This window comes from Chelon labrosus, assembly GCF_963514085.1.
Source record: "Chelon labrosus genome assembly, chromosome: 2".
Taxonomy (NCBI): Eukaryota; Metazoa; Chordata; class Actinopteri; order Mugiliformes; family Mugilidae; genus Chelon; species Chelon labrosus.
This window is the reverse complement of record NC_140338.1, coordinates 28368611-28395626: the sequence shown is the minus strand read 5'-3', so window position 1 is coordinate 28395626 and position 27016 is coordinate 28368611. Positions and strand designations below refer to the sequence as shown.

The following is a 27016-nucleotide window of genomic DNA, read 5'->3' as shown; positions in this document are numbered from 1 at the left end:
TGATAGTTTTGCAACAGACTCCCAGCAGAACTCTTCCTAGACAGCTGGTTTCCCTAGACCAAACATCCAAGTTCATATTTTAATAATAACACTTAAAATGTCAAAGGTATGTCCGGTCGGAGTTTTAATCATTGTCATATGATGTAGAAAAAGTAGAAACATGGTCATTCATATCTTTGTACAATTCTGTATTACCATATGTCCATTCATTTCATTAAATGAATTTTTATATCTATGCTCCTAATGTGGTTACGTTTTGGGTCTGTGCTAGCTACCTGCCCTCGCATCTGCTTGTTGGTGTTGCCATAGAGCTACAGAGCACAGTCGCTTGAAACATGTACTAAATAAGTGAAAATTGAATTTCTGCAGTGTGTAGCAATTTTATTCTCAATGGTTTTATTATTACCTGTAACTTTAATTCACTGTAAAGTTAAAGCTAATACATCGACATGCAGTCTGCAAGGTATTTTGATATTAAGTTCTGCAAATTTTTGTTAGTTACATGTAAAACATCTATTTGTTGTATGACAGCCTGTATTATGACATATAAAATACTTATCCTTATACAGTCCCTAATGGATGGAGGCCTATAGACAAGTCTAAACCTAAATTTATGTCAATCAAAATGTGAAAAATTACTTTTCAATACACAATCGCATTCTCTACAGCGACCCACATAGGTGACATGCACAGTGTGGGGCAGAAAGACGTTGCTTGTGGTGTTTTGACTTCGTATGAAGTGCTCAATTGAATCAATTCCTTTCTCTCATCTTAAAAGTCGGGTTTACAAAAACAGTCTGCCTACACAGCAGCCTTTGTTCCTGCAGTCTGTCCCTCAGGAGTGCTGCACCCTGCTGTTAATGCAAACCCACTTTCTTCAAACAACATCTCAATTCCACCAACAGCAGACAAGTTCAGGTCCCTGTCAGCCCATTCTGGACAGTAAGGGTTTCAAAAAGAAGACGGTCAAGCTGTTATAAATTAAAGTGGAGCGCAATTTCTCTAGATTTAAAGCTGGTTTGTTCTCTGCGCAGTACGTAACACATGCACTGCAGAAATGTATATTTGTCTTCAACTATAATTAGTGCCCGTGCAAGTGATTCATCATTTGTTTGACGTACCTTCTTATGAGTTGTATTTGTGATATTTCCTGATTAAGCTGATGTAAGGTGCCCTGAGGCTCAGTGCTGCTGGGTGTAGCCCCCAGGAAAAAGTCCTGGTCAATGTCAGTGTCAAGAGACAGAACAGTGCTGCAAGGCCTGTGGTGATAGACAAATAAGTTCAAGACAATCTTAACACAATATACCAGAATCAAATATACTGTAATTAACTACAGTAAGCTGATAATAAACTAATAATAAACTTATATTCAGTAATGTCCACTTAAGACCACTTCTAAAAATGAGATACTGCTGCTCATGTCTGCCTTGAGATCAACAGGAGATTACTAATGTCATAGTAAAAACAAACCACTTTATCACGACTGGAATCTATTACTAACACTTTGCCTCTGTTTGGACAAACCCGTAGCCTGTGAATAGTGGAATAACAGGCTTCATGTGAGGCTTACGGTGTGTTTCCTTTCCTCATCAGGACCAGATGGCATCAGCCATTAGCTAAGAACTTGATCTCAGCTGGAAAATGTTCGATTTCACGGTCCAAGCCGATGACTTCTGCAACTAAGCTACCTGCAGTTGATGACAATGTGACACAGATGCTTTTTAACCCGTGTCTAATAGTCATATATTGAAAATAGAACTCCTGCAGTGTTTACTAGGGCCATGAATTAGCCTGAGGTGTTTAGCATGAAAAAATGCCACATTGGAAATAAGCTTTTAGCTTTGTGTGTTTTCATGTTTGATTGTGTGGCGGGACTGGGTGACTGTCATGCATCTGTTAAATGAGGGGAAATAAGCCTAATGTGTCTTGAAGGTGTGAAAGAAAATATAAAACCAGCTAAGACAGAGACAAAAAAAATGTCTATCACCATGACATATGAAGCTAGCAGGGACTACGCAACTTGGACTCCAGGCGTCTGCTGCCAGCTGAGCAAATAACACCACAGGAGAAAATCAGGGTCATAGGACACAAAGGAGATGTGGAGGGAGATAATGGGCGTTTACATTCATTGTTTGCATTAGAAAAAAATGTAAGGATGTATGGATAACAGACTGTGTGGATATCATTTCTGAATGGTGATCATCACGTACTAACCTGATGGCCCAGACGGTTTGTTGCATAGATCTGAGGAGTTGTCCTTGGAAACTGTTTGCAGCACTGACACTTGAAAAAAAAAAAAAAGGTGTTCAGACTTGGTATAAATATGTGTCCTGAGAGAATTGATTGCCAGTGAAACACATCCAAGATCCATCAAGGACAAATTTGAGATCCAATCACCCAGACCACATTTAGTCTGCTAACACCTCAGCTGTTCCATTATGAGCTGTGTGCTGGCCTCTAAAATAACTAATGTCAGGGGCAGAAATAGATCAGGAATAATTTACTGTGTCCATTTGGTGAGGGAGAGCGTCTTCACAGCACATTATGTTCCAAATTTACTATCATGTTACCATGTGTACGCACAACAAACAGCTTTGCTCACGCTTCTGAAACAACAGTAGATAGTAATCCATTGCTGAAAGACAGAAGCTGTTTGAGCCATATTCTACTGCGCAACATATGTTGAACATGTTAATCAGGAGCATGAAGCGTGTTTTATGTTTCATTGCTGTCACAACTAAAATCCATCTATAGCTCCTCACAGGACCCTCCACCTCTCTGGGATGGCTTTCAACACAGTTTTGGAACCTGGCTGAACCTAAAGTTTTGCCACTAAGGCATTAGTGAGATTAGTAAAACACTGATGTTGGACGATAAGGCCTGGCTAGCAGTCACTGTTCCAGTTCATTCCAGAGTTGTTCACTGGGGTTGAAATCTGTGCTCTTTATAGTTTAGTTTGATCACGCCAATGTTTTTCACATAAAACTGACATTTTTTGTGTGATACTGACCTGTTTTTGTGCTCAGTAGCCTTTCTTCAACAGTTTGGACAAGCTTTAAGCAAGTCACTGCTTGCTGTAAGAGTCCACCAATTTTTGGTGAGATAGTGTAAGTGTAAAGATTTGAGGAACCGAGCATGTCAGTTTACATCCTCACTCATTTTTTACAACCTCTTGTACAACACTACAGGACGATAAATTAGTTGTGCAGTAAATCACACAGTTGATCAATACCAATATCCTGATTGGAATTTGTTCTTCTTTGGTGGAACGAGCCATTATTTATGACACAAAGCATTTGCTTTTAACGGGTGTAAATCTCACGAGCTAAAGTAATATGTACTGAATACATTAGTGTACACTTTCTCAGCAACTATCAGTAGCCACACCTGCTCCATGGCCACACACAACACTTTAGACTGTAGCTGTGTTAGGCAGCTCCCAGATGTGAGTCTCAACATGTAGCAGACTACAATACATGGAACACATGTGGCCGGTGTACGAGCCTTAGATAAACAAATGTGCAAAATGTAATTTCTAACGTATACAATATGAAAGGGTCAGTGTTCCTGCTGTCATGTTGATGCTGAGCAGAGATGAATTTTGCAATGACAGGCCCTCAACGCTCAATTAACACTGTTATCAGGATGATTTCTTTAAAAACAGTAACTCATGACCCATGATATTACCACACTGAATTTATTCTGGGAAGATGAGGAAAACGTAGGAGTTGTATGCCAGAACAAATAGCATGGTAATTTGACATGTAAATTGCCCCAATTTGTGCTCTCTGTGAGGTGAGAAGACTGTATAAACATGGCATTCTGAATCCGACAGATCAGCTGGCACAGCGGCTCGGTGGAATGTGTATTTATTGAAATATCTGTGCTGGACTTACCTAACCACATTCAATATTCGTCATACACAATGATGAAACCAGAAGATAGTTCTGAGAAACATCTGTACAGATTACAAGGATTGCACGGCTGACATTTGACGGAGAGTGAAAAAACTTGGTCCTGTTGAACTCTGGTCTATTTTAGATTAAAAAAATAACATCTTTATGTCTCATTGGCATCAGCAACTATAGCATCTGTGAATTATAACCATGTGTACATATTTTCACATTGGCGCAGCCAACTACTGTTAATTCATGAGACATCTTGTCAAAGATCATAGAATTTGTTCCAAATGCCTGGATGATAGATTAGACATAAAGAAGAGCATGGCAAAAGAGAAGAGGAGCTGATCTCAAATTAAGGCAAGGATAGAATGCAGCAGAAAAGTAGAGAACAGACTGGTATGGAGTTGAGTGAATGAAATCAACTCAAGTACATTGAGTTCAGCAGAGAATATGTAGCACAGTACAATATAGTCACCTTCTTCTAATCTCTGTGTGCCAGACAGGGAGTCTGTTTACCTGCACAGTGTTTACAAGAAAACCTGGAATCCCCCTGCACCATAACAAAAGGTGGACGTGTGCGTGTTCAAGGGAGCTTTGTGTGTGTACTTTGTGCATTATTAGAAACAACAGCCTTCCAGCTCTGCAGCCCGTTCTCTGACTGTATCTCTAATTCGTTTAGGTGTGACCAGCTTTGTTTGGAGCCTTGCCTTGCCTGCTCTCCCCCAGCTCCCCTCCCTCGGCCGGGCCGCGAGGTTGAGAGAGAATGAGCCTGGGCGAGTGAGGGAGCAGCCCTGACCTCCGGCGCTCGCTGCGGAAACAATGGCGACGCGCCTCAGGGTGACAGCGGGAGACAGGAACAGGCACAAACACAGGAACCGTCCATTCTGCCACTGAGACAGACCTGCCGAGGCCTGAGAATCTGGAGGAGGAACTGTCTCTCGCTCGGTTGCTCTCTCCCCTATTTTTGATATGCCCTAATATGACAGAAAAAGTGATGCACTTGTTGATTGTATGCCGTTATTAGCCAGTGGTCCCAGAGGGAGATGCTCCAAGCGCCACAGAGTCGTAGGGAATGAGACAGGGATATTTTAGGATACAATGATGGACTCATTCAGCTCATGTACCTTGCACAAGAATTCAGATGTGTCATTCCAAAATAACAAAAACTGCTTAAGCTTTGCTTTGACTACAGGTTTGCTTGCACATGATACATCTGCAAGATGCCTAATGCAGCACACATGAATGGTTTGTATGGTGTAGGGGGAGAAAAAAAGTTTTAAAGTTTGTAAAAACTGAGTGCAAAAGTTAACCACATAAGGTGTTATTGCTGCTGCAAGATAAGTTGGCATGGAGACCTGTGGTGGGTGGGGACAGTGTTTTAATTACAAGTTACCAGACGCCTGAGCCACCTAACCAATTTGACAAGCAATGCATGGCAGCACAGACTCCGAATCAACATGCATAATGCATAGGCAAGTATGTGAACAAATACTATAATGACACCATGATATCAGTGAGTCTGTGCAGAACAGCAGTGCTAATATACTGCTAACAATCTGCTGACATTTAATCTCTACCATTACCACATTAACTTTAGAGTGTTACTATGCAAATATATGCCAAGCAATCGAGTAGAAATTTCAGTCTCACCCTAAAGTCATGTCGCTAGCGTGGCTATTGGCAAACAACTGATTTCCTAGCTTAAATCAAATGATTGTTAGAAAGGCTGCCAGAATCAGGCACCCTTCCTGCAGCCGGACACCATGAGTAATGAACTTGAACTTTGTGAATTGGAATACAATCAAGTCATCTCAGGGCTTTTTGTAAAAAGTTTTACAGGCACAGGTTAAACTGTCAGAAGGTCTTACATATAACACGGGGCAGAAAACCTAAGAAAATCAAAGGTTGTGTGTGTGTTCATGTGCATCATGCTGATGGAAATACCAGGAAAACGCTGTCATTTCTTCGCAGAAATAATAAGCGACAAGCTCCAGCTGATAGTTAAAGCAGGGTGTAGTCTGTGCTGAACAAATGAACCTCGGGTTTGGACTGAAACACCAAGATTTTATCCAATTCCTTGAAAATATCTTGATTTGGTCACGTAAGGAATGCTTTCATTGAAGAGCAACATTTAAAACTCCCTACAATTTTATGTGTTCAATTTACTATATCTATTGGTCTTATTGGCTCATAAAGGGGCAACACATTAAAACATAATGATAATATGGATTATTCAAGTCATATAATAAGAACGTAAACATGTTGTAGTTGTCATAGTTGTACATAAAGTATGGATAGGAATGAAAATATTCATGTTCAAAAACTTTTCCGGATAAGACCACAAAACTGGATTACTGGTTTGAAGTTGATGAATGACACTTGTGCACGTTTGCGTAATTACCTGATCATTTTACCATTTAAAAAAACACCTGCTTTAAATGAGCTATAGCCAGTCTTTGTTTAATTCATCACATGCACGACTTTATGAAGAGGTATTAAAGACATACATTAATCATTGCTGAATGTGGTCTATATCACCTTGATATTCCTCTTGCTCGAGGCCCTGCTGTTGTTGAGGGGATGATGTTACAAAATGAAAGTGTACCGAACTCATTAGTGAGAAGCCTTTTCTGATTGTGAAGGGAATTCAAAATGTGTATGTGGTTTAGCTGTTGTCTTTAAAAAACACAATAACCAGGCATTGACTGAAACATGAAGGATTTGTTTTTTTTCATTTGGACCTTTCAGCCATCAGCTGCACTGTGTCATTAACGGCGAGTTCTGGGAAAGCGAACATGCTTTTAAGGAATTATTTTCTGGCGGAGATGTGGATTTGTCAGATCTCGCATGTCAGTTGGCTAACAGTAAGCACAGTATAATAGGACGTGCACTTAAACTGAACTCTGGATAAAACTGAAGTCGGTAAAATGAAACTAGATTTATTCCGGTGAATTATCCTGTTAAAGACTAAACGTTGACTGAAAACCCAGAGAGGAGTGGTTTTAATATGCCAAGCTGAATCAGTCTGACATTTTCTCACCTACTGTTGTTGAGAATGGTAAAAAAGGAGACACTAATTCAAAATGCTACTGGAAAATATCCAAAATGTAATGTTACATTTAAAATCATGATAACAATCTTAGTGCATCAGGTCATTTGTTTTAGTTTGACTCTAGCTATTAGCATGACCTACTGAAAGCCCTTTTGCCTTGTTAGGAAACTAAGCAAGTGAATAAGAATTTATCTTCTGTAACCGCATATCCTGTGAAGGGCTGCTGGGGGGGGCTGGAGCCTATCCCAGCTGTCATCGGTACACCCTGGACAGGTCGCCAGTCTAGAGCAGGGCTAACACAGAGAGACAGACACCCATTCACACTCACATGCACACCTACGGCCAATTTAGAATCACCAGTTAACCTAACTAGCATGTCTTTGGACAGTGGGAGGAAGATAGAGTACCCAGAGAGAACCCACGCAGACACAGGGAGAATTGGTAACTGTCTGGTCTATACTACCATCCTTCATGCAGCATCAGTATCACACAGTCAGTGAGGCTTTATGCCTAAAACTGTTGCATGCTAACGCCACATTATTGGATCTGGACTAACTAACTAACAGTCCTTTCACATTGTATATCCATACTGTATTATGCAGCTCATAAATGGCAGTTTATACAATGGAGATGCTGATAACGTTACAATTAAGCTATAAACCTGCCAACCATTGATATACACCAAAAGACGGACTTCCTTTCTCGCTCATTGTGCTGCATTCATGGTAAGTAATTGAAGCCTCAAGTGGCAACGCTACAATAACAGACCAGATTACATCGCTCAGCACCCGAAAGGTACCTAGCACCCCACCTCAGCCCTCCCTCATCCAGTAATGTGGCATTGTTCATTATTGATGAGACTGACCTTAAGGAAATCCCCCTCAGCTCCAAAGTGGAGACTGTCAGTCTGACGAGCGCTGCCAAGGTAAACACGGTTAATCAGCAAATCACTTTCCTTCGTGCCCATCTGACACCTGTCTAACAAGGAACCGGGCTGTTTGCACATATCAGCTTTTGCAAATGTAACACCAGAATGGCACTGGGAACACTGAGGACATAATGTTGGGTGCGGAGTAGTCTTCCTCCCTGCATCCTGTATTAGTCTCTGAGGCCAAGCTAGAGCCGCTCTCTTCTTTTCAGGCAGGAACCCCCCACTGGGTGAGGCATTGCTTTCAAAGAATTCAAATGTGCAACGTAGCCCATAAGGTTTTTCTCTTTGGCTCGGTTGTGAGAACAGGTTTTGCACGCCGGCTTCAGTGGGAGGGAAAGTGTACAACAAAATTCAGCCCAGTGAGGGGACTTACCACCACCAGTGTGTCAAAGTGTACCTATTAACCTGTAAACTTTGATGGGCACCGGGTGAGGTTCTTGCAGTGCAATGTATTTCATGCAGCTCTCATTTCGTATGCATTAAGAGCATTTAATTAACCATATAAGGACAGAGAGAGAATATACGTATATGCTGTGCCATCTGGGAATGCCAAATCCAAATAGGGCAGCGTAGCTTCTGCGATGTGCACATATTCCATTTTTCCTCAAAAGAAATCAGTTTTTAAACGTCCCTTCAGAGCTGTCCAAATATCTAGACACTAGAAATAGAACATTTTTTGTTGTGGATTCCCATGGTGAAAGAATGCTGTGTTGATAAAGATTGAAAAAAAAAAAGAAGGAAAACCAATTCTGGGTCCAGCTCAAAGGAGGGAATATTTGGACTCCCCGAATTAAACTAGGAGACATTTCACTCAAGAGCACAATGGATGTTGTGATGCGGATTACCCATTGTCTATTGTCAGATTCCCCCAGCCTCACCCTGTGTTACCCCACAACACATCCCCTCTACTATTACAGGAAAAAACATAGAGTGAACCAGAGAATCCCTAACGCTTTTTGTTTTCATACACATCCCTCTAGTGAGTGCTTTGTCTGGCCTCGGCCCACGTTGCCAGGGCGGCGGGACCCGACGCTTCATAAAGACAATTGACGCAACAGAAGATGGTGTGAAGCGTGTCCAACAACATGGCTTCCTAAACTGAGAGGGGTCGCACAGAGCATTTCTCCAACCAGTCGTCCTTTTTTTCTTTCATTTAACAGAAAAAATCCTTTCTTTCTCACTTTTCAGAATGACTGATTTAGAAGAGAAGCCACTTCAGGAACTTGCCTCTGTGACAAGGTCTTTGTCTGAAAAAAGAGATGTGGAACAGTTTAGAATTATTTAACTGTAATTTCTGATTATATTTCAAATCTCTGATCAGATGTCATACATTTTAAATGCTTTTTGAACAATGTATGTACGTTTTGCGAAATATACATCCTTTTACTATATATGTACTGTATATTGTGTAACTGTCTTAAAATCACAACACTTTTATACATCCTTATGGGTCCATGTAAATAAATGCTATTGTTTAATTTTTATGTTACTTCAGTAAATCCAGCTGTAATGGATAGTCCAGTTGAATCTAAGTTATCTGTGCATGTGTGGGTACAGCTTGTTAGAACTAGCAGTAGGAGTGCTCTAAAAGAAGTGCTGGGAGTATTTTGTGTAATCATGGATCAGTTGGATCCCCTGTTTTCAGTGGCTTTTAATCAAATGTAACTGTTTTCACTTGGTAGGATTTCCATCACTAATATACAAGGTTTCTAAAGGCTTAAGGTTCAACTCCATATGTTTTAGATTTTCTTGGAGACATAGGGGATCAAGATATACAGGGGATCAGTGAATGTTGGAGGCCTCTGATGCAGACCTCTGCAGCAAAAGATCCTCGTGACGAAAAAAAAAAAAGACACAATGGGCTAAAACAAAAGAGCTAAAATACTCAAGAACACTGAAATACTGCTTTTCTTTTATATATAATTGTTTTGCTATTAAAACATGTTGATGTTTGAAATGCTGCAATGCTGAATTATCACAGTTTTTAGTGACATGTTTTAAATTCAAAGACAGTACTAGCCCCACAGCTGCATGCATGAGGAAACGTAAATGCATAGCAAACAGTCACATCCCATTGACTGTGAGTCAACCTGCAGGCCTTCGTCTGACGTATAACCTCATAGTTCATTGATGTCTAATTGAAACATACAGTAAATGTATGACTGTTTGCTTCCCTTGTCTCATTACCCCGTCTCATAGGCTCTCTCCATCCTGCCCTCCCATCCACCTGCACATTCTAACGAGGTGATCGCAGAACTCAAATACCAGACCGTGATCACATCGCATGCTTCCCCCATGTGTACGCTTTCCTCTCTTTGTTACCCCACAGTCTCACACACACATGGAGGCCCGTGCTGTTTCCTGCAGGCGAACACAGGGAGGTATGTTTCTAATTATATACCTTATCCAGGGTTAAACACACTCTCTGCTGACCACCACGGCCACCAGGATTTATGGTACAAGCGTTCAGGCTTTCACCCCTGAAACCCACCGGAGAAGAAAAGCTGTTCACTCTCTGTGAGGCTGTAAATCAGAAAAACCGGTAGCTGTCAGTCTATGGAAAATCTAAGTATATCCTGCAGGAATAACAAATCTACACTTTCATGTATTTATCTCTGTTACTTTCTCATAAAAAATAAACATAATCTTTAGTGATCATCTCACATACTGTTTATTTTTTGACATCCCCTTCAAAGTTCTGAGTGTGGATGCAAAATGAATGAGTAAGTGCCAGAGAAGTCAGCAGTGTAGTTAAGCAGCTTCATAATATGCTGGTTCCAGCCTGATCAGCTGTTAATGTCTCCTATTAGCAGTTAATCTAATCCGACGGAAGCATTGCTCCAAAGAAACAAATGACGTGGACTCTTTTATTTGTCCTGTAATTGCAAATTTAAGAGATTTGGATAAGATCACAAAAAATTTTATTCATTACATGTTTTCAGCCGTTACACTTGAGCTCCACTAGCATGCAACTCTTTACCAAGGACAAGATTTCATCTATGTCATAAGTAACTAAGCAACTCAATCAAATCCAGTCGCTTTCTTTTATATTTACTGCACATCTATCACTGAACAATATTAGAATTTATCAAAGAAAAAAGAGTTATCTTTGCAATTTTCAAAAAGTAAATGTTGATACCATTTAATCTTCTGTGGACTAAGCTGGGCCCGGAGGAGAATTAGCTTAGCTTAGCATAGGGCTAGTAACAATGGCCTGGATTCTACTGTTCAAAAACATGTGTATAACCACCTAAAACTATTAACAATGTATCTTACTAGTTTAAGCCCTGCACAAACAGAATTAGGAATACTGTGGTATAACAGAGGCATGGACATGGGACTGCAGGGGTAACTAGTTCGAATCCCTTCTTCAACTATGGCAGAACTGCCCTTGAGCAAGGGACCTAACCCCAACAGCAGCTCCCTGTACGCCTTACATGGCTGCCATCTACATCAACTGCTCACTCCGTTGTGTTAGATGTACAGAGAGGTGTGAACTACAAGTGTTTTTGGTGAACAGTGGATACAGAACAGTGTGGATAAAACAAATAAGAATTTTTCTTTTCTTTTCACACATTCTTCCATTTTTGATCAATGATGGCGTATGCATGACAATTTGTGCTTTTGTTTAAATGAATGTACATGGTCGTTTAAGCTCAGAGGTGCTGATGGGTGGACTGGATGCTAGCTTCTTGCAATGAATTTCAGTCTTGATGTTATGCTAAGCTACTGCATGAATATGTCACCAGTAAACAGGAAAATATATTTTTCACTTTATATTAGACAATGAATAAATAAGCCATCCACTTTGAAAGTACCAGACCATGCAGTTCTAGTTATAAGTGGTCAAGGTCAAATACCAAACACATTAACAACATGGTCAAGAGCACACACATTTGCTGCTATCGCCAAATTTTCTTTGTAAACAAGCAACATACTCATCTAAAACCAGACCCAACATCAACATGAGTCAAGCTCTGGATTATTTTTGCCTAACCCTTTTCATTATTTAAAAGAAGAGGAAATCCTTCACAGACAGGAAGGTTTCCCTTTTGTGTAATAAAGATCCGAAATATTGTGCCAAAAACAATTTGGAATGTGGTAAACAATGTTAGAGAACAAAACTGGATGACAAATGTGTGATTACCAGGCTCTGGCATGGCTGCACAGTTGATCACAGCAGCGTCATGTAAACCCTAGGGAGCAATCGCCTTAGTTTAGCACTAACCGGGAGTGATACAAACATGATAGTATCCAGGCTGCACTGTTATAAAGCCCTCTGGGACCAACCAGAAGCGGTGAGGAATACTTAAGAGTATTACACACCAGTTCTGAAAAGCTGCATGTGCCTTCCTATACATTGTTACTGGCAAATGAATCAGAGAAAGGCAGCCAGAATATTCATAAACACAGGAAATTGTCTTCAATATAAAAGCTACTGTGGCAATGGAGTCAAGGTCAATGTAATATTGTTGATCATAGGAAGCTCGTCTCAGTTATTAACAATGACAAAAACAAACAGAGGTGGGTCTGTAGTTGGACATTTTGGGACAGGACAGCCACGTGTAAAAGTGGGGCTTTCCTAAAGTTGAGCAGAGCTCCTCGGGGCCTATGGAGACATGAAAGAAGCGCTTGGACCTGCCAGAATCCCTTTCAATACATGGAGGTTTTACAGAGGAAAAAACTCCAATGCACTACCTTTGTTCCTTTGTTCATGTTTTCAAGTGTTCTTCTGGGAGGACATAGGTGAACTGAGGGTGTTCTTAATCCAGGGTGTGACTGCAATAACAAAATAGTGGTATGACTTTTTTCAGGCTGAGTAGATCCATAGATTAACAGGTCAGCCATGTAAAGTTCATATAGCATACAAAATATCACAGTGACATGTAAACTATACATTTCCTTTGCATTGTCTTTCTGTTCCAGAGTGAGACAAGTGTTTATTTCCTCGTATGTGGGGCATCATTCTGAAGAGGCATGAAAATGTAAAGAATGTGTAAATGATGGCTGTTAAGTTGTACTGATGGTTAGTGGTTGCTGTAGAGTTTGGAAAGCTGGTATGGTGTTAGAGGTCAAAATATTCAAGCAATCATCAGTACATCTTTTAAAATGAGCCCACCGCTGACCCGGATCAATGACCCTGCTCAGCTGCTAAGTAAAACCTTATGAGCGTTTGCGATCGGTGTTGAGGTGCACATCACATGGAGTGTAGCGACACCCAGCGGTCAAAATGCATACATGCTGCAGTGTAAAGCGTGATGAAAGAAATGATTTGAATGTTGATGAGTGGATCATTTAAGTGAGGTTTTAAACAAACTAATAAATGAAATGAAATGAATAAAAAACAATTGCGTATGAGTCAGGATATTTTCCTGCAAAACGATTTTTTTCTGACATTCTGCACTTAGACAGAACTTTATTCATCCACAAGGGAAATTGCTTGGTCACAGGAGCTTAGTTGCATGTAAAACAAAACAAACAAACAAAAAAAACACTCTTGAGAACCACAAGTAAATATATATTATCTACATAGGAAGGATAAATAAGTTGCAATAATGTGCATTAACATGAATAACATGGAGTTATCTGTTATTCTAGCTGTTTTTGTCTGAGTTGCTGTACAGCTGGATGGAGTAGGGTATGAAAGAACTCCTGTATTATTCACTGTGGGAGCGGAGCTGGATCAATCTGTTAGAGAATGAGCTCTACTGCCCCTCTATCACCTGTTCACGTGGACTCCCAGGTACTTGTAGTGGTCCACTACTTCCACCTCCAGGCCCTGGATGGTGATGGGCTCCACTAGTGTCCTATTCCTCCTGAAGTCAATGACCAGCTGCTTGGTCTTGTCCACGTTCAGGAGTAAGTGGTTTGCCTGGAACAACTCAACAGTCTCCTGTCCATCACTAATACACCCAACCACCGCAGAGTCATCAGAGAACTTCTGCAGGTGGCAGGACTCGGAGCTGTATGTAAGGTTGTCAGTTATCAGAAAAAAACAAAACATAATAATATTCATATTTTGCATCAAAATAAAAATGTGTGTGTTTAATTCCACCAGGGCAACTCACAAATGTGTACGCGTTGTTTATAGTCGAAAAGGTGGACTTCCATGAGAACATTTCGGCTACCTTAAACCCTCTAAACATGCTTCCGCCTCTCTTTTTTGTGATGAGAAACGTGATTGGTGTAGAGTACTTAGATTTAAACCAATCAGCATACCGCTTCCACACAGACCAAAGTCTGATTGGCTCGTTGTTTCAGGAGCCACGCCCCTATATATATTCCCGTTTCTGTCGTGGGACTAGTGCTTTAAAAAGGTAAACAAGCTTGTCATTACTATTTTCCGAATACTGGGAGATATCACCGAGTATATTGGTGTTTACACTGACAGACACCGAGTCTTTAAAGTAGGTAGGGTCAACCAACGTTTAACTGTAGCTACTTACATATTAGACAACGTGCAGTGTCAGTTTTGTAACTAACCTCTAATGTCAGTTGTGTGCTTCGGCCTGTTACGTGTGAAAACTGTTGTGTAGCCTACTAATGTTATGGAGAAGAATGTAACCTCTACCAATGATTATGGCAATGTGCACTTAGTGATTGAACAGCTAATGGGGAATTATAATGTACTGCCCTCACAGTAAATATACTAAGGTGTAATAAACAGATATGTGGATAATCTATATATGGATCTAATGACTTCTAAGGAGTAAATTTTGAAGAACCATTATATTTTATTTTTTTATAATACACAATTTTCTTTCCTAAAAAGAAAATAGCAAAAATATTTCAGACTTCCTCTGCACAAGTCAGTCAAACTGTCATTTATTAATTTGCATTCATTTTAGCAATATATCTTACTCCCTTCTGCCTCCGTAAGTTGAAAACACTGTGACAGTCAACAAGACGGAAACCAAAATGACCTCAGAGCCCAGTTCCAATGGTCTGACTAAAGGAGGCGCGAGGATCGTTGTGGATGACGATGATGACGTTCTCAGGTATGGAGGAAAATGTCCATAACCCCCGGGTTGTTCTGAACAGACACAGTGTGGGAAATATTTAAACGGCTAAGTGCTTATGTTTGTCCCCTTTAACTCTTCCTATGTGTTCCAACCAGTCCGACCGATCTGTCTGAGATGTTAGCCGAGGGGACCAAGGAATCGCACGACAAGGCGGAGAACTGCCAGTTTGTCAAAGATTTCCTCAGAGGCCGCATCAAAAGGGAGCTGTTTAAGGTTGGCTTCAGAAAATCAAGTTCAACTTCTAATGTTCATAGTGAAAATGACTCAGATTGTGAAGATTAAGGAAAAGTATCTGTATTACAAGATTTATAAACAATAAAAACACCTAATGCACTTGACTTTGCAAGCGGTAGCTCAAAGGTACTGGTTCACATACATGTTTTAACTACTATGACATCTCTCAGGTGAATTAGTACTAAATTAAAAAAAAGAAAACATGGAATGCACATGATCTGCTAATAGTGCCAATTTTCAAAGATTTCCATTTAAATTGAAGTTAATTTAGCTGTCAAGATCAGACAACATAGTTACCTTTTTACTGTATGTGAGTCTGACGTACCTTTTCTCTCCCTGTTGTCAGAGAGGCACAGCAGCTCTATACTTTGTTTACTCGGCCATGGAGGAGGAGATTGAGAAGAACAAAGACCATCCTCACATCGCTCCAATCTATTTCCCTGCAGAGCTGCACCGCCGCGAGGCCCTGGCCCGAGATCTCGAGTATTTCTATGGAGAGGACTGGGAAAGCCAGGTGAGCAGAAAACACTCAGCCAGTCTCAGCACTTAAAGGTTACAAGGTGGAAAACGTGGTTGCGTTCTTTCTCACAGATCAGCCCCTCTGCAGGCACCAAGCCGTATGTGGACCGCATCCACGAGGTGGGAGAGAAGGACCCAGTGCTGTTGGTGGCCCACTCCTACACCCGCTACATGGGTGACCTCTCAGGTGGACAGATCCTCAAGAAAGTGGCTCAGAGAGCTCTGAAGCTCCCCTCAACAGGAGAGGGTCTCAACTTCTACCAGTTTGAGGGAATTCACAGTCACAAGGGCTTTAAACAGCTTTACCGCAGTAGGATGAATGAGCTGGAGCTTGATACGAAGACCAAAGAGAGGATTGTAGACGAGTCCAATCGGGCCTTTGGCTTTAACATGATGGTAAGGGAGCAGAGAGGATATGCTGGTGGTAAAACCATCATAATAGAGAAACAGAGTGCAAAAAAAAATCAGGTTTGCCAACATTCTGCTTTTATTCTTAAATCAGGTATTCACAGAGCTTGAGGAAATTGGAAAGACCATCAAAGAAGAATTCCAGGATGTAGGTCAGGGACACAGTCATGCAGAGATCATGGAGGGTGGTGATATCAACAAGTGCCCGTACTATGCTGCGAAAATGGGTAAGAAATCCTATCAGGTTTTTGAATCCCTGAAGAAGCACACATTTATACAAGAGGATTTGTTCAGATTATTTGCCATTTACAATGTTCATGGTTAATTCAGTCTTCCTACTTGGCTTTTCCTAATTCTCTTTTCATCTTTCATCCATCCCTCACCTCCTCCATCTCCTCTGTACAGCTGCCAGCGGAAATCCCACCTATGCTTGCCAGTTAGCCGTGATGCTTCTCAAACATCCACAGTTTCAGGTGGTTCTAGCCACCTGGGTGGCCGTCTTCGCTGGGTTTTCTGCCTGGTATTTTCTGTGAGCTCCGATGCGCTTGGTCGTCCAAGAATGAAAGTGAACCAAGAGTGGGGGACACGGTTTCATCCTGCAAAGCTTTAGCATCTTAATTGTTACTGTTCAAAAGGGTCAACATTAAATCGGAAACTGCACATTTCTACATATTATTTTGTGTCAAACATTTGACGCATCTGCTTACTGACTTTTTGCAACTTTTGTTTATGATGCAGTTGTTGTGTGATAAATCTACTGTATGATGCATGTACTTTGTATGCTGTGCTCAGTGGTAATATACAGTATAAACAGTTTGGAGATACTTGACTATGCAGGATTTAAAATACATACTCCTTTGTGCAGTTATATTATGTATTTAATAGGAATGTGAATTTCACATTGTGTTGATGTTTCAAGATGCACAGTACAAACTGTTACACACTTTGTCAGTCAGTAAACAGTGAATGAATCTCACTAAAAACATATCTTTATTAACATTTAAATTTTACATCTGTACAAATAACAGCAAAGGCGCTGCTTTCAGGAAGTGTTAACAAAAAAGTGAGCATGCCGTTTCGAGTATTCCCTAAAGCACAGGAGCATCAGTAGCTATAACGACCAAGACGTGTGGAACCACCAGGTCCTTCTGACCAAACAGGAAGGGTCTTGGTAGGAGAGGACTGTAAAGTTGCACTAAAATCTAAAAACATGTTTAACTTTTTCTTTACGGGCATTTGAATGTAGCCTATTGGGAAAAATAATTATAAATCGGAAAATAAAAACAATTAAGGAGTGGAAGGGCTCTGAATATTTTTGGAACAACTACATGTAAAATGTTTTGTGACCTAATTATATCTGATGCATAAAATTTATTTAAATTCAGCTTTACCGTCACATAACAAGCAATTTGGCATTTTTAATCCCTGACAGAAATTCTGACATTATTTATAATATCTTATATATTTATTTTGTTTACAGATACTTTAGATTTTATCCTTTTTCCCACACAATAAAGTCACTGGTTACCACACAGCATATTAATGCAAACACTGTTCACTTGGCACTCTGAAGGCCAGTTTTGCTGACACCTGCAAAATCTTACTCTTACTGTTATCTCTTATTCTTGGTGGAAGTGTCAGGCCGATGTAACATTCAGTAGGATTCAGTTCATTTTAGTCTTCCAAACACCTTCTCAAAACTTTCTTTGTCCACCACACGTCCATAATATGGGGAGAAGTACAACGTCTGTGAACTACTGTATGTCTTTAATTTCAATACGGTCTCATTTACAGAGTCCCCAGTATCTGCAATGGTCATAACATCTGATACAGGCAAGTAGATATCCTGGCGTTTGCCCCAGAAGGTGAGGTGTGAAACTTTGAGCGTGGTCTGCAATGGGTCCAGGTACATCATCCCTACAACCCTCCTTAAGAAGTGACTGGCAGTGTACAGCATGACGGCAGCAAACAGCGCTATCCCAGTTGTGTAGCCCACAAGAGAGAGGGGTGCAGATCCCATGAAGTAAAAGGCATACACTGGGGGCAAGATGACCAGAGTGAATGCAGTTTGGAGCAGTTTGAGCCTGGATACAGCTCTGAGGAGCTTAATGTGCGGCAGGGTGTAAATCATGGTGTACTTCTGTGTGGACAAATCTGAGTATCTGACCAGGGCTGTGATTCTAGGTATAAGGGCTCCATTGAAGCTCTGTTGGACTGATTTATGACCAAATGAATGACACTGCAAGGGTCTCTGGCCTTGGAGCTGACATGACCTTCTGGTACAGGTAAGGACATGGGAGGTTAACCTTCGTAGCGGTGCTGACCTGATCTGTAAAAAAAAGTAACCGCAAATAGATAAATCTGGCAATTCTCTAGATGTCAAAACAATGTGGAGATGAATTATCCAGCAACTTGACAGAAAACAAATCAGAAACTATCAATTACGTTGTATCTCAGTCCCCTGTCATATGAAACTGTAACTGTTTGTGGGATAACAAGCAAAATTAGCTATGAGAAATGTGATATTTCTGATTAAGCAGAACCACGTAATTATGCATGAAAAATAACCAGCACACAAACTGATAATGAATGAATCAAATACCACCAGTCGTCAATTAAAACCCCCCACAAACAAGAATTAATAGAAGGTTATTGGACAGGAGTGCATTACACTGCAGATATGTTGCTCAGTATTATAAGCATTATCATGGGTAGATTCAGTCCCCCAGTATAAATCCTCTCTCTATCAGGCTGCATAGTTGAATCAAACAACGACTATAAGCTGTAAAATGCATGTTATACCTGTCCTGACAGAGCTGTCACACTGTCCTAGCAAAGCAGCAGCTAGCTTATGTGGCTAATAATTAAACTTTCAATTATTTTTCATTACTCATAGTACAGTGAAAGCACCACAAGAGTTCGAGAAAAGACAGACTCACCATGGCCGGTGACAAGCGTAATAAATACATGAAGAAAAACTCAAAAATAAGAACGAGAGGAGGACAAATGCAACTTGAAAGAGCTAACTGTAAGCTAGCTTGATGGAGTTACACTTTGACCCGGATGTGCTCAACAACACATTAACGTCTTTTTTTCTTTTTTCTTTTTTTTTTTCTTTCCTGACCTTATTGCGGAAAAGTCTAAATGATCATCTTAAATATGTTGTCCAGGGTACTTAGTATTTATCAGGTGTTGCCTTAGGAATTTATTATTGAAATCAATATCATTTGGTATGACGTTTTGTAATTTAGGCACTGGGAAATATTCTAAAAAAAAAAAAATTAATTAATTGAATACGTGCGTTTGGTATGTTTTGCGTTACCATAAGCGAACTTCTTCCTGACACATTGGATACAGGTCAGTATTCAAATATTTGGAAACAACTGGGCTTCATTCCGATCCACACTCCAGTTCTGAAGGTGGCGGTAATGCACCAAGACTGCAAGCTGTTGGCCAAAACAAGAAGAAGAAGAAGAAGAAGAAATAGAAGAAGTCCTCCCAGTTAATATAGTATTTACTTTTATAGACAGACCGCTGTGGTTATTCATTTCTGTCAGTATGTTAAGACATTTTTAAGAACTAAAAGAAGACAAACAACTCTAGAATATAGTTTATACTTTAGCTTTTAACGTCCTGAACGTTAAATGTCAGACCAGTTGCAGACACTTTCCAGGTATTAATGTTGTAAATTATCAGGGGCGGACGTTGACCTTTGAATGGCGTTTGAAGGGAAACTTTGTAGGACAGTCGGTGGACCATTCAACTACTAGGTGCTGCTCTCTGTCCTCAGACACAAGAAGTCAGGACGAGGACAACAATGTTGCAGCTGGGAGATGAGGTCACCCTCTACTCTGTTATCTTCGTGGTGGTCCTGCTGGGGACCAGGAGCCCGTTGTGGACAACCGCCCTCACCGCCTCCCTCTACCTCTTTATGACCATGTTCCGGTTCCCCCAGGTGCCTGCCAGCCGAGCCCGGCAGGTGCTGCACCCAGCCAAGGGCACGGCGGGCTCCGGTGAGGTGTCGCTGGTCGCTCACCGGGGCGGCGGGCACGACGCACCGGAGAACACGATAGCAGCCATCCGGGAGGTGAGAGGAGGAGTGGGGAGGTTTGGGGCATTTCTCTTTCACACATCCAGCCTCCCACAGTGTGTGTTAACAGTGGTTATATAGCCCACATCGCCACTGGAGGCTGAAAAATGTCATATTTTCATCCCTGACAAAATGTCAAGCATTGCCATTGCCATGTAATCTGTGTGCTTGTGCCATAATAGGGGATAGCAAATAACAGGGCACAAGGACAAGAACTTTATCATCAACTTTATGTAGAAGTTTATCACAAAGGGTAGGGCACTCCAAGCAGGAGCGTTGTGTCCTGTTAGCCAGGCACAAATCAGTTTGCACTGTGATTAGATCTTAGTCAGGAGTAAATATGACCACGACCAAGTGGTCTGGTCTCATTTATTTATTTTGCACCTCCTCATCTCCTCCATGGCGGGGGGTTGTGTAAGTAGGTAGGTCGGGGTTGCCCATGAACCGGAGGCTTAGCTGCCACATGCCACATGCCGAAGAGTCCTTGGGCAAGAACCGCCAGTGTGTGAGTGTGTGTGCGCTTGTGTGAACAAATGATTCGATGTGTAACTGTCACTGTAAAAGTGCTTTGAGTACCAATAGGTTGAAAAGCACTATATTAAAAACAAGACCATTTGCAGATAAATCCTTTGCGGATGTCTGTTCAGATCCAGTGACGAATGAAAGAGGCGTGACACAGAGCTGGAATTGTAGGCCAGATTGTGTATTATATACATGGTGTCATGAACACAGCATCATTCACAGCATCTGTCTGTGTTTACGTCCTTAGATTTGTTCCCTAAACCAGTTTTAGCAAGCTAATTAGGCTTCAAATTTGAAGGTCATTAGTCTGATGATCACAGTAGTTCTGTGACAAATTTATGGCCGTTAGCAGAAACCAGAAACAAATCCTTCCTGAAAGTATTCCAACACTCTGTCTGCTCTGCTGTAGGCCAGTAAGAATGGGGCGACCGGTGTGGAGCTGGACCTGGAGTTCTCAGCAGATGGCGTCCCGATACTGATGCACGATGAGACCGTGGACCGGACCACTAGCGGATCAGGGCCGCTCAGCCAGATGAGATTTTCAGAGTTGGCTAAACTGGACGCAGCTGCTAAACATCGACTGAGGTCAGAAAGAAGAATATTGTCAGGAAATCACACACAAAGCATACAGAGAGATGGATAAGATTTAACATGTTTTCGCAGGCTGACTGAATCCAGTGTGTTGCTGTGGGCAAAGTCTTAAAGTCTTATCTTATTGCTTTATGACTAATGGATTAAGCCACCTGGCTGTTTCTTTCTTTCTTTCTTTTGTTTTATTTTTTTTGTTCAAGATGCACTTTTTGCAGTAGAATAGCCTGGAACTGAATATATTATCCAACCGCTGGGATGTTCAGTGTTTTGTCATTATGGTAAGAACACATTAAGAGCACTGATACAAGTTGTTATAAATAGAATAATAATAAAGAATGTCCTGACGTTAATGGAGAGGGCATAGAGCTAGGTTGCTATTCATACAGAGAAGACACAAAAGAAGAAAAGAATTCGCATGAACTCAAGAATGAAAAAATACAATGTCTAATCTAAAAGCCCCTCATAGTGCAAGACTTAAAAATGCACAAAAAAAACAGTTAAGATGCTGAATGAAATGGTTCCTCCTAAATATAAGTCCAAGTAAGAAGAATCTTATTTGGGACATGAAACTTTGACATTTTAAGTCTGTAAATGTCACAGTACATCTGCTCCAGTGACATGGGATAATAAGATTTAATGCCACTGAAGAATGAAGAAGCCGTACCTGTGTAAAACTCAGACAGTGTGTACAAACTCACAGGGAATTAGCAGTACTATTCATTATTATGCAACAAAGAAACAAACATGTTTGTTGTGTGCTCACGTAAATGCCTTAAAGTTCACGTGACATTGTTAACAGAGTGCAGTGTTTGCATGTTTTCTGTAAAAATGGGAAGTCGCCTTACCATAATGTGCATGTGAGCCTCACTAGTTTCCTTCATCAACAGGGACAAGTTTGCTGGGGAGAAGATCCCAACTCTGGAGGAAGCAGTTGAGGAATGCATCAAACTGCAGCTCACCATCTACTTTGATGTCAAAGGCCATCCTGATGAGGTGCAGCCAACAAAAACTTGACGATGTGAAATCTGTCAGTCATACTGTTGATTTAATTGATCTGTACCCAAGCCACATTGCATAATGAAGAGAACATGTGATCATAATGATCCAAAGTTTTTGCTGCGCCCTTGTACACAATTATCACAGTAAATACGCAGGGGTATGCCAAAGGTTGTGGTACTAAAACAACTTGTTAGTCAATGAATTAATCAAGTAGATACAGGAAGTAATTCCATTATTCATTACTTCAGTTTGGTGTTTCTCTCCAAGGGTTTTACCACAGTGTATTACACTACTGTAAGTCAATGCAATATGAATACCCAGCACAGATATTAATTCTGGCTAACACTTAGATAAATTAATAGTTAAGCAATCAGTAGTTGCGGACCTCTTTACTATTCTGGAACAAGCAAACCTCTAAAACACACGTACATGAATATTTTCAGTTTCTTCAACACTGACGACACTGGCAAGTAATGGTTTGTGTGGTAACATTTTGCATCTTTACTAGAGGACATCCAGTGTGTTTGTCCTCTGTCAGCTTCTTCTAGAAAATGCAGCTTTATTGTTTGCGTTGAATGTATAGAAACTGAACCTGAGACGACACTCCTCCAGCAGTGTTTGCTCTGCGCATTAAAAGGCCTTTAGCCATTTGAGGCGTCCATCCCCAACACGTTTTTACATGACTCAGGAATCCAGAGCTGCGGTGGTGGTTGTTGTTTCAGGCACTGATACTCTCGAGATCAGAGCCAGCAGCGGTGTTGTCTATTCATACACAGCTGCTAGTCACCACCAAGTGGTTGGAGAGGAACACCCTCAAAACAAAAACATGAAGTCTCACGCACACTGTAAACAGTTGGCTGACCAGAAATAACCTTGTGTTTGGTTTTCTTTCCCACCCAGGCGGCCGCAGCTCTTAAGGAGTTGTACAAGAAACATCCAGTCCTCTACAACAGCAGCATCGTCTGCTCCTTTGAGCCTAAAGTCATCTACAGGGTGAGTCAGTGTACTGTACCTGAGCAGAGGCAGGGGTGCTGGGTTTGGAACATTTGCTAGAACTTTGGAACTAAAGATTTCAACTCATGTCAGTATGCACACGCATAAAACACTTGCAATGCGTATACACTGATCAGGTATAACATTATGACCACTGACAGAGAAGTGAATAACATTGACCATCTTGTGACAATTTATTGTTCTGCTGGGAAACTTTTGGACCTGGCATTCATGTGGATGTTACTTAGACATGTACCACCCACCTGGACCAGACCAGGCACCCCCACCCCATAGCAATGACACTCCTTGATGACACAGAACTCGGGCTTGAGCTCTTGCTTTTTTAGGCTAAACTGAGCTGTAGTCAGTCAAAGTAAATCTTACTGATTTCATAGCAAGCACTCTTATGCACATATTAGCCAAATATGGCTAAAACTGTCTCTGGAACATACACTTTTCAATTAGGTGTATACATGTAAAGACATAAAATGCAGTTATTAGGTTCACATGCCATGTTCAGCCAAACGTTCCTGTAATAAAACAGATCAGTTTGACAGAAGGGACAGAAGTAGTTTGTCACAAAATAGGCGAGAGTTTCTCTCATAGGCAACATACTGTTACTGATTAAATAAACTCAAAGGTTCACGCACATTCCCGTCAAGTAATGTTGTAGCAGCTGTACTGTTAACATTAACTCTGTGCTCAACTCTGTCCTAGATGAGACAGAGCGACCCAGAGGTGGTCACAGCGTTGACCCACAGGCCCTGGAGCCTGAGTCGCTTAGGAGACGGCGCCCCACGTTTCTCGTCGCTATGGAAACAGTACTGGATGACACTAATGGACATCGTGCTGGACTGGGGCCACCATCACGTGCTGTGGAAGCTGTGCGGCATCTCAGGTTTCCTGATTCAGAAGAACTTTGTCTCACCGTGAGTTTCTGTAGCAGAGGACACTGTCATGTACTGTCATCACTTTCATCACTGTCAAGACTTTAAGCAGACTTCATTAGTCTTGAGCTTATAAGTGTGTGCCTAAAGTACCTGTTTTGGACTGTAGCTTATCCTTTATAAAGGTGTATCCTTTATTATTAGCCTGAGTTTTTACATTTTTGTTAAATATTACAACATATGAGATAGGATAGGATCATTTGTGTACGTAAGTGCACAGTTGCATTAAAGGTTCTTATTGTCTTGTTAACACCAGAGAAATACTCTGTTTCTGTGTGCCGTCCACAGGGAATATGTGCAGTACTGGGCCCAGAGGGGGGTGGAGGTTGTGGCCTGGACCGTCAACACAAACGTGGAGAAGCAGTATTACCAGGAGCTGCTACAAGTCAGTTACATCACAGACAGCCTTGTGGAAGACTGTGAGCCTCATTACTGAGTTCACACACACACACGTCGTCATTAAAAAGGATTTTTCACTCAGTTCTCGTCACTCATTTATGGCATCGGGCAAGAAAACAAATGCAGCACTCTTTATATCCAAGCACAGATTCATTACTGTAAAGGCCCGGACACACCGATCCGACATTAAAGAACTACCAGCAGTGAAGGCCGACTGAGACCACCTCACATCACCAAGCTAAGGTTATCTGGGAGGCTAGGAAAAGCTACATGCTGATCAGCTGGTCTGCATTTTATTAATTTTGGATGCTGGTTTGCGAAGCCAGTCCCAGCGATCTCTCTCACCACTCGTGCCACTGCTGATTCAGTGTGATGAATCGGCTGAAAAGCTGCCGACAGGGATTCGACCGGTTCTAAAGGTGCGGGCCACTCTGGAAAATCTAGAGCCGCCGACTTGTGGCTTGGTGTGGAATGGCCTTAAGTGTGTGGATTTATGTTTGGATCAGCCTGAGTGCCGTACATACATACATAACTATAAACAAGAGGCCAAGTAACAGGTTTTATTCTGACTGAATCACTTTAATGCTATGATTAATTAAATGTATAAATTTTGATACAATGTGTTAGTAAAGTGTATATAATAGACATGTATCAAATGTACTGTATTCACCAACTCAGGACTGCAATGAATTTATATTTTGTTTGTCCTGTTAAATGTGTTTACTGTCAGTCAAGGCCTGTAATATCTACCTGGAGATGATTTATCAATGGACGCCAATTTAGAGGTGATCAAAATACATATGCTATACATTTAAGAAATGCACATATATAATTAAAATGTTTTGTTGACATAATTAAAGGAGTGATTGATCAAACATAAATTGAATCCATTTTACTCAGTCAGCTGGTTTCTTGGTGATGTACCTGACTGTATCTGTAGATCAGATACCGCAGAATTCATTTGTTAAAATTCTACAGTGACAAGTAGTCACTGTTGTTATTGTCTCATTCATCTTGTTGAAGATGAAGTCGAGGTACTGTACAATTTAATAACCTAGTACTGTATGTGGAAGTGATGCAGGGCTAGGAAACGGTGAATATGGCTTTTTGTGTGAGGCAAGAACTGGTGTAACTTAGTGTGAATAAACAGATGTTACATGCACAATATTATTCTCTTCTTATTCCAAATATAATTCCATCATGTACAGAGCATTTATCATTTGAATATTCCAAATTATTTCTTTTTCCAGTTAAGATGTGGGGTGTCTCAATATGTGGACATGTATACAGGACTTTTAAAATCCTTGTCTCAGCTGAGTTTTCTGTTTACTCTCAGTTCTGTGTGTTGCACACAAACCAACAAGCTGACAGTTAACAAGGCTGGGAGAGAAAGAAAGCCCAGGAGAAAAACACACATTAATCATTGGAAGGAGAAGCACGTTTAAATGTGGGACTTGAAAACATAATGGATATCAGCAGGTTTTTCGATGTGTGGAAAATATCCCATTGCCGTCCCTTTTCCAAAATGAAAGAAATTCTGAATGTTGATTTCGTGCAGTTTAGCTTTGTTAATCAAAGTACGGACGGCAGCAGGTAAACAGAAAAGCTGGTGGAACATTAATTTTCAGTAGACGTGAACAATCCTCTTTTTTTTTTTCAGAATATGTTGCGCGTGTGAATGCATCAGTGTCTGTGGTGTATGATTAAGCGGTGCCAGTATCTGCAACATGAATGTGTTGTAACTGGTACGCCGAAGACGAATGCAGCTCTAATGATGCCTTCAAGTAATTATTAGAAACATTTCAAGACTGGGAAGAGTCTGAAATCATTAAAAAAAGGTACTGCTTTGTTGCTCTTTGAGACAGTTGTCAACTTAATATGTATCTTAAAAGCACTGAAATAAATCATGAATATAAAGACTCTATATGTTCTTGTAGTGTTGTGGAGTGGAAATGTGTATCAAATGTTGGATATGTGATTCTTGTACCGAGGGACAGATGAGAGTCAAAGACACCAGAGAGAGAAGTATTTTGAAAGTCATCACTGTTCTTATGTAGATGCCATGTCTGTAGAAGGGGCAGTGTAAAAGTTGATAAATGTAATCTGGCTGTAGTTTGGCCTGTTAATGTGGTGTGGACTGTTGATGATTAGCCTCTTGGTCTGGAGACTCAGTGACTGACCCAGATAGTGCAGATGAATGAGGGGGTGTAGTGTTGGATATCACCCTGGATAAGCCAGTCTGAGCTGCTGATCTTCTGCTGCTAAAGGCTGACTGTCACACTGTGCAGAGCTCTTCAGGTGATTTCCACCTAAGCAACAGAGGCTACCTGTGGTTATTAGTCTTATCTCAGATAAATGTTATCAAAGGATACCGCAAAATGATGCGATAGGAAAACGGTGCATGCTG

General features: G+C 41.0%; 3 protein-coding genes across 4 annotated transcripts; 2 read left to right on the top strand and 1 right to left on the bottom strand.

The window, feature by feature from the left end:
* Nucleotides 1-14049: 14049 nt before the first annotated feature.
* Nucleotides 14050-16608, top strand: hmox2a (heme oxygenase 2a). The gene is made up of 7 exons (XM_084573950.1): nt 14050-14292; nt 14766-14883; nt 15003-15120; nt 15488-15655; nt 15733-16056; nt 16163-16295; nt 16474-16608. Exons 2-7 carry the CDS (start codon nt 14804-14806, stop codon nt 16599-16601), a joined length of 951 nt encoding a protein of 316 aa, XP_084430076.1. The 5' UTR covers nt 14050-14292; nt 14766-14803; the 3' UTR covers nt 16602-16608.
* A 1121-nt stretch (nt 16609-17729) lies between these two features.
* tmem186 (transmembrane protein 186) lies at nt 17730-19291 on the bottom strand. Its single transcript, XM_084573962.1, has 2 exons — nt 19008-19291; nt 17730-18397 (listed from the first exon to the last, which is right to left on the bottom strand). The coding sequence occupies exons 1-2, from the start codon at nt 19035-19037 to the stop codon at nt 17738-17740; spliced, it is 690 nt and encodes a 229-aa protein (XP_084430088.1). The 5' UTR covers nt 19038-19291; the 3' UTR covers nt 17730-17737.
* A 204-nt stretch (nt 19292-19495) lies between these two features.
* Nucleotides 19496-26073, top strand: gde1 (glycerophosphodiester phosphodiesterase 1). Of its 2 annotated transcripts, XM_084557394.1 has the most exons (7): nt 19496-19741; nt 19859-20155; nt 21090-21265; nt 22159-22264; nt 23171-23263; nt 23981-24192; nt 24499-26073. In XM_084557394.1, exons 2-7 carry the CDS (start codon nt 19886-19888, stop codon nt 24644-24646), a joined length of 1005 nt encoding a protein of 334 aa, XP_084413520.1. In that variant the 5' UTR covers nt 19496-19741; nt 19859-19885; the 3' UTR covers nt 24647-26073. The 2 variants fall into 2 exon arrangements, with proteins under 2 accessions (XP_084413520.1, XP_084413519.1); XM_084557393.1 differs by having other exon boundaries at nt 19496-20155.
* Nucleotides 26074-27016: the final 943 nt, after the last annotated feature.